General features: G+C 36.7%; 1 protein-coding gene across 1 annotated transcript; it reads left to right on the forward strand.

Annotated features, from left to right (window-relative positions):
- The first annotated feature begins 6,863 nt into the window (after positions 1-6,863).
- On the forward strand, positions 6,864-7,289 carry LOC137954923 (uncharacterized mitochondrial protein AtMg00860-like). The gene has a single exon (XM_068801811.1). The coding sequence runs from the start codon at positions 6,864-6,866 to the stop codon at positions 7,287-7,289; it is 426 nt and encodes a 141-aa protein (XP_068657912.1).
- The last annotated feature ends 353 nt before the right edge of the window (positions 7,290-7,642 follow it).

Genomic DNA, 7,642 nt, shown 5'->3' on the forward strand with positions numbered 1-7,642 from the left:
ATGCTTGAAACAAGATAAAGATGCAAATGGCCTATGGTTCTAAACCTTTTAAAGAGAATAACAAATGGTCATTAAATTCTCAAGTGAACGTGTGGTGGGATATTTATCTGAGCTATTATTTTGCCCATTTACAAAAGCTGACCTAACAATCATAGATGATTGTAAAGTGATTTATCGGTAAATCATGCGTAACGGCCTATATTTTTGTACAAAATGAATTATGGTTTGGGAGTCAATACTCAGTCAAAAATCCCCCGCCTCCCTCTTTTCCCAACAATTGCAAAACCTAATATATAAAAACTAAAAAGAGTTTACAATCCCTAAAAATTACAGATACATTTTGGAATTATCTCTCTCTACATTTTTGTATTTCCATTTTAGATGTTAAAGATGCAAATGACCAATGGATCCAAACCTTTTAAAGAGAATAAAAAATGCTCATTAAATTCTCAAGTGAACGTGCGGTGGGATATTTACCTGAGTCAATCAAGCCATTATTTTGCCTATTTAGAAAAATCTTACCTAACAATGATAGATGATTGTAAAGTGATTTATCGGTCAATCATGTGTAATGGGCTATATTTTTTTAAGAAATGACTTATGGATTGGGAGTCAACACTTAGTTAAAAAGCCACCACTTCCCCCTTTTCCCCAAAATTGTAAAACCTAATATATAAAAACTAAGAAGAGTTTACAATCCCTAAAAATTTGAGACACTTTTTGGAATTTTCTCTCTCTACATTTGTGCATTTCCATTTTAGATGTATGTTTTTTTCTTACATCAAACTTGACTTATCACTTTCCCTTCATTTTGTAAACAATTTTGACAAGATGTCAAATAGATCACAGCAAAATGAAAATTTAAGAGTTTATGTATGGAAAACATTTAAAAAAAGCAAATGTAAGTAAAGAAAATTTATTCAAACACCACGAATGAAGACAAGTTTTTTTTATCCAAGTTTGGGAAATTCAACTAGCTCAACCCTAATAGCTTGGAATTTATTAAGAAAGAGATTTCTACACTGTTTTAAAAATGGATATGTATTCTTGAAACATGTTAAATATGCAAATGACCTATGGATCAAAACCTTTTATAGAGAATAACAAATGCTCATTAAAATCTCAAGTGAACGTGCAGTGGAAAATTTACCTGAGTCAAACAAGCCTTTATTTTGCCCATTAACAAAAAGTTTACCTGACAATCATAGATGATCGTAAAGATATTTATCGGTCTACAATGCATAACGGGCTATATTTTTGTAAGAAGTTTCTTATGGATTGGGAGTCAACACTCTGTTCAAAAACCCCCCGCTTCCCCCACTTTTCCCTACGATTGCAAAAGCAAATATATAAAAAATAAAAAGAGTTTACAATCCCTAAAATTACAGACACTTTTTGGAATTATGTCTCTCTACATTTGTGCATTTCCATTTTAGATGTATGCTTTTTTCTTAACTCAAAACTTGAGTTTTCACTTTCCCTTCTTCTTGTAAACAATTTTTACAAGATGGCAAATAGATCACAACAAAATGAAAATTTTAGAGTTTATGTATTGAGAAATTTTAAGAAAATAAAGAAAGTAAGTAAAGAAAATTTATTCACTCACCACGAATGAACACAAAAGTTTTGTTATCCAAGTTTTGGAAATTCCACAAGCTCAACCCTAATAGCTTGGAATTTTATAAGAAAGAGATTTCTACACATTTTTTAAACATGGATATGCATGCTTGTAACATGTTAAAGATGCAAATGACCTAGAGATCCAAACCTTTTAAAGAGTAAACAAATGCTCATTAAATTGTCATGAACGTGCGGTGGGATATTTACCCGAGTCAAACAAGCCATTATTTTGCCTATTTACCAAAAGCTGACCTAACAATCATAGATGATTTTAAAGTGATTTATCGGTCAATCTTGCATAACGGGCTCTATTTTTTTAAGAAATGAATTAAGGATTGGGAGTCCACACTCAGTTAAACATCCCCCGCCTCGCCCTTTTCCCGACGATTGCAAAACCTAATATATAAAAACAAAAAAGAGTTTACAATCCCTAAAAATTACATACACTTTTTTGATTTATCTCCTTCTACATTTGTGCATTTCCATTTTAGATGTATGCTTTTTTCTTAAATCAAAACTTGAGTTTTCACTTTCCCTTTATCTCGTAAAATATTTTGACAAGATGGAAAATAGATCACAACAAAAAGAAAATTTTAAAGTTTATGTATGGAAAAAATTTAAAACAATAACAAATGTAAATTAAGAAAATTTCTTCACACACTACAAATGAACACAAAATTTTTGTTATCCATGTCTGGGAAATTCCACTAGTTCAACCCTAATAGCTTGGAATTTTATAAGAAAGATTTCTACACGTGCTATGCATGCTTGAAAAATGTTAAAGATGCAAATGACCTATGCATCCAAACCTTTTAAAAAGAATAAAAAATGCTCACTAAATTCTGAAGTGAACATGTGGTGGGATATTTACCTAAGTCAAACATGTTATTATTTTGCCCATTTACAAAAAGCAGACCTAACAATCATAGTTGATTGTCAAGTGATTTATCGATCAAACATGCGTAATGGGCTATATTTTTTTAATAAATGACTTATGGATTGGGAGTCAACACTCAGTTAAAAATCACCCGCCTCCCTCTTTAATCGACGATTGCAAAACCTAATATATAAAAACTAAACAGAGTTTACAATCCCTAAAAATTACTGAAAGTTTTTGGAATTATCTCTCTCTACATTAGTGCATTTCCAATTTAGATGTATGCTTTTTTCTTAAATCAAAACATGAGTTTTCACTTTCCCTTCATCTCATTAACAATTTTGACAAGATGTCAAATAGATCACAACAAAATGAAAATTTCAGAGTTTATGTATGGAAAAAATTTAAAAGAATAACAACAGTATGTAAAGAAAATTTATTCACACACCACAAATGAACACAAAAGTTTTGTTATCCTTGTTTGGGAAATTCCACTAGTTGAACCCTAATAGCTTGGAATTTTATAAGAAAAAGATTTCTTCACATGTTTTAAATATGGATATGCATGCTTGAAACAAGTTAAAGATGAAAAATGACATATGGATCCAAACCTTTTAAAGAGAACAAAAAATGCTCATTAAATTCTCAAGTGATCGTGCGGTGGGATATTTACCTGAGTCAAACAAGCAATTATTTTTTCCATTTATAAAAAGCAGACCTAACAATCATAAATGATTGTAAAGTGATTTATCGGTTAATCATGCATAATGGGCTATATGTTTGTAAGAAATGACTTATGGATTGGGAGTCAACACTCAGTTAAAAATCCCCAGCTTCCCCCTTTTCTCGATGATTGTAAAACTCAATATATAAAAACTAAAAAGAGTTTACAATCCCTAAAAATTGAAGACATATTTTGAAATTATCTCTGTCTAGATTTGTGCATTTCAATTTTAGATGTATATTTTTTTCTTAAATCAAAACTTGAGTTTTCACTTTCCCTTTTTCTAGTAAACAATTTTGACAAGATGGCAAATAGATCACAACAAAATGAAAATTTTAAAGTTTATGTATGGAAAAAGTTTAAAACAATAACAAATGTAAGTAAAGAAAATTTATTCACACACCACAAATGAACACAAAAGTTTAGTTATCCAAGTTTGGGAAATTCCACTAGTTCAACCCTTATAGTTTTGAATTTTATAAGAAAGATATTTCTACACATGTTTATAAAATGGATATGCATGCTTGAAACACGATAAAGATGCAAATGGCCTATGGACCCAAACCTTTTAAAGAGAATAACAAATGCTCATTAAATTCTCAAGTGAAAGTCCGATGGGATATTTACCCGAATGAAACAAGCCATTATTTTGCCCATTTACCAAAAGCTGACCTAACAATAATAGATGATTGTAAAGTGATTTATCGGTCAATCATGCGTAACAGGCTATATTTTTTTAAGAAATGAATTATGGTTTTGGAGTGAACACTCAATTAAAAATTCTCCACCTCCCTCTTTTCCCGACGATTGCAAAACCTAATATATAAAAACTAAAAAGAGTTTACAATCCCTAAAAATTACATACTCTATTTGGAATTATCTCTCTCTACATTTGTACATTTCCATTTTAGATGTATGATTTTTTCTTAACTCAAAACTTGAGTTTTCATTTTCCCTTAAACTTGCAAACAATTTTGAATAGATGGCAAATAGATCACAAAAAAATGAAAATTTTAGAGTTTATGTACTGAAAAAATTTAAAACAATAACAAATGTTAGTGAAGAAAATTTATTCACACACCACGAATGAACATCAAATTTTTTTTATCGAAGTTTTGGAAATTCCACTAGTTCAACCCTAATAGCATGGAATTTTATAAGAAAGATATTTCTACACATGTTTTAAAAATGGATATGCATGCTTGAAACATGTTAATGATGCAAATGTGTTATGGTCCTGAGGTTAAGTACCTATGCCTTCTGCTCCTAACCAGTAGTCTTTTGGGTAGTATTGGATCGGTGCTTAATATTTGGTATCAGAGTGGGCGCTATGTCCCACGTTCGAGTCCCCGCGTGCGCAAGAGGACCGCACGCTCCAAGCATTGGGCCGTAAGGGATTATGGGATCCTGACCCGGCTCTCATTGCCGTGTTATTTCTGCAATGGTTGTCGGCTCGGGCGGGCGGGGTGTATATTTATAGTCTTGGGGTTAAGTACCTATACCTTCTGCTCCTAACAGGCCTGTCTTTTGGGTAGTATTGGCTAGGTCTTTGACAGGACCACCCTCTTCCCATGAAGATTTGTGTCATGTCGTTGAGGAGTTGCATCATAGTGTTGAGACAAATTGAAGTCGAACTGGCGAACTTCAATCAGTAGTGTCCGCCATCAATGACACTCTTCAACACTTACTTCGGTGAGTGGAGGAAGGTTTTGCTCGAGGTCCTACACAGCAGGGCAGTTCAACACTTCCTGCCGAGCCCCAACCTCCCCACCCGCACCCACCTCCACCACATCTGCACCACCAACCTCCAGGTGCCATGGGACCTCGTGCACCACGCCACAATATGGTGCCCAAGTATGCAAAGCTCGACTTTCCTACCTATGACGGGTCTACGGATCCCTTGATTTGGTTACACCACTGTGACCAGTTCTTTTATAATCAAAGAACGCATGCTGCTGATCGAGTCCACTTAGCTGCCTTTCATATGCTTGATGAAGTGCTCCTATGGTACCAACAATTTCATTCGGAGCAGCATATTCATGATTGGGATTTATTTAAAGAATATTGCATGTTGAGGTTTGGCCCTCCTACACGTAGCAACCCTTTGGGGGATCTGGTGAATTTAAAACAGACAGGGACCATTTATTTGTATCAGAAGCAATTTCAGGAACGCCTGACCAACGCCAATCGATTTGTGCCTCCTACACAATATGTAAATTTATTCATTGCTGATTTAGTGGAGGCCTTGCGTTTGGAAATAGAACTGCATGATCCTCTAGACCTGGCCCATGCTATGAACCTTGTTGGGACTATAGATACAAATCAACGTGTCATAAAGGTGTCTCTGGTCCGACGACCATCTTGGCCAAGTAGGGCGCCCACTAGTGCCCCCACATCCTATTCAGCATCTCCATGCTATGGCCAAAATCCAGCAATGCGTGCTGACAATTCGACTTCCACTCCACCAGCACAATATATCCGTCGCCTGTCTAGACCCGAGATGGAACAGAGACAAGCCAAGGGGCTTTGTTACAATTGTGATGAGCAATATGTCCAGGGCCACCAATGCAAACATTTATTTTGGTTGGATGTACTGGATGAGGGAGAGGAAGATCCACAGTTGGAAGACAGTCCTTAACCAGACTCAGAAGAATCCCCCATTTCCCTCCATGCTATGACAGGCATGCACAACTCCAACACTATGCAAGTCAGTGCCGGATTGCAGCAACTCTAGTTACTAGCATTAGTGGATTCCGGCAGTACTCACAATTTCATTAGCCAGCAAGCCGCTCAACAACTTGGTTTGGTGGTTCAAAATAACACCGGCATTTCAGTATCCGTTGCCACTGGGGAAAAAATTTCAAGTGCGGGCATTTCTCACTCTACTGAATTTCATATTGAAGGGCACTCATTTGTAGCAGATTTTTTAGTCATGCCATTGGCTGGGTTTGACTTGGTACTGAGCATTAAATGGCTCCAGACATTGGGGCCCATATTATGGGATTTCAAGGCACTACTATGACTTTTATGTACCAACAACATCCTATTACAGTTCATGGCACTCATGCTCCCACATCATGTACTCTTCAGGAAATTCAAATCCTGGACGCATATCACTGTAAGTTAAATTTCTTAATTACATAATTTGGTGAATTATTTCTGGCGCCTACTGCACTTCCTCCTTTCAAAAATTGTGATCACCGTATCCGTTTGAAATAAAGCACTGAGCTTGTGGTGGTAAAGCCTTATCGTTACCCCCACTTACAAAAGATGAAATTGAGCGACAATGCCAGACTATGCTCGCACAAGGGATTATTCAGTCCAGCAGGTCTCCCTTTTCTTCACCAGTGTTATTCGTCAAGAAACATGACAAATCCTGGCGGTTTTGTGTTGACTACAGAGAGCTCAATGCTCATACCATCAAAGATAAATTTTCCATTCCAGTGGTGGATGAACTATTAGATGAATTGCACGGGGCCAACTTATTGACCAAGCTGGATTTGAAATCACGGTATCACCAGATTCGAGTGCACTCTTCTGACGTGGAGAAGACAACGTTTTGCACGCACCATGGGCATTCCGAGTTTTTAGGCATGCCATTTGGTCTATCCAACGCATCTTCCACCTTCTAGGCCCTCATAAATGAGGTATTTCATTCCATCTTATGGAAGTTTGTTTGTGTTCTTTGATGATATTCTGGTTAATAGTGAGCACTGGGACGAGCACCTTCAACATCTGTGCCAGGTGTTCACTCTCCTATGTTATCATCATTTGGTTCTCAACCAATCCAAATGCTCAATGGGAACTTCAGAGGTAGCATATTTGGGCCACATCATATCAACCTCTGGCGTGAAGGTAGACCATAGCCAAATTTTGGTAGTGGTCGACTGTCCTACTTCCACATTAGTCACAGCGTTAAGGGGGTCCTTGGGACTCGCAGGTTACTATAGAAAATTCATTCGTAACTATGGACAGATTGCTGCTCCACTCAACAATCTCCTTAAGCGCAATGCATTCACACGGTCTGACACAACTACGTCCTCCTTTGAGGACTTGAAGGCAGCATAATCATCCACCCCGGTACTCCAGCTTCCCAACTTTGATGAATTTTTTGTTATTGAATGTGATGCATCAGGTGGAGGTATTGGCGCATTCTTACAGCAGCAAGGACACCCCATAGCTTATTTTAGCAGGCAGCTAGGCCAACATCACCAAAAATTAGCTGCCTATGAAAGGAAACTGATCGGCTTAGCAAAATCCATTCAGCACTGGAGGCCTTATCTCTGGGGGTGCCCCTTTGTAATAGGGACCGATCATTGCAGTTTGAAGTACTTACTCAAGTAGCGTCTCACCACTTCCCCCCAGCAGCATTGGTTGAGCAAATTGATGGGATTTGATTTTATTGATGAGTATAAACCAGG

Source organism: Aristolochia californica, unplaced genomic scaffold (genome assembly GCF_029961685.1).
Source record: "Aristolochia californica isolate CCGP_79_NKW_82.1479 unplaced genomic scaffold, dmAriCali1.0.hap1 SCAF_2, whole genome shotgun sequence".
Classification (NCBI taxonomy): domain Eukaryota; kingdom Viridiplantae; phylum Streptophyta; class Magnoliopsida; order Piperales; family Aristolochiaceae; genus Aristolochia; species Aristolochia californica.

Bases quoted from the DNA above. Each gene is read 5' to 3' on its own strand.
- LOC137954923 (XM_068801811.1), top strand. From the start codon at position 6,864: ATGAGGTATTTCATTCCATCTTATGGAAGTTTGTTTGTGTTCTTTGAT.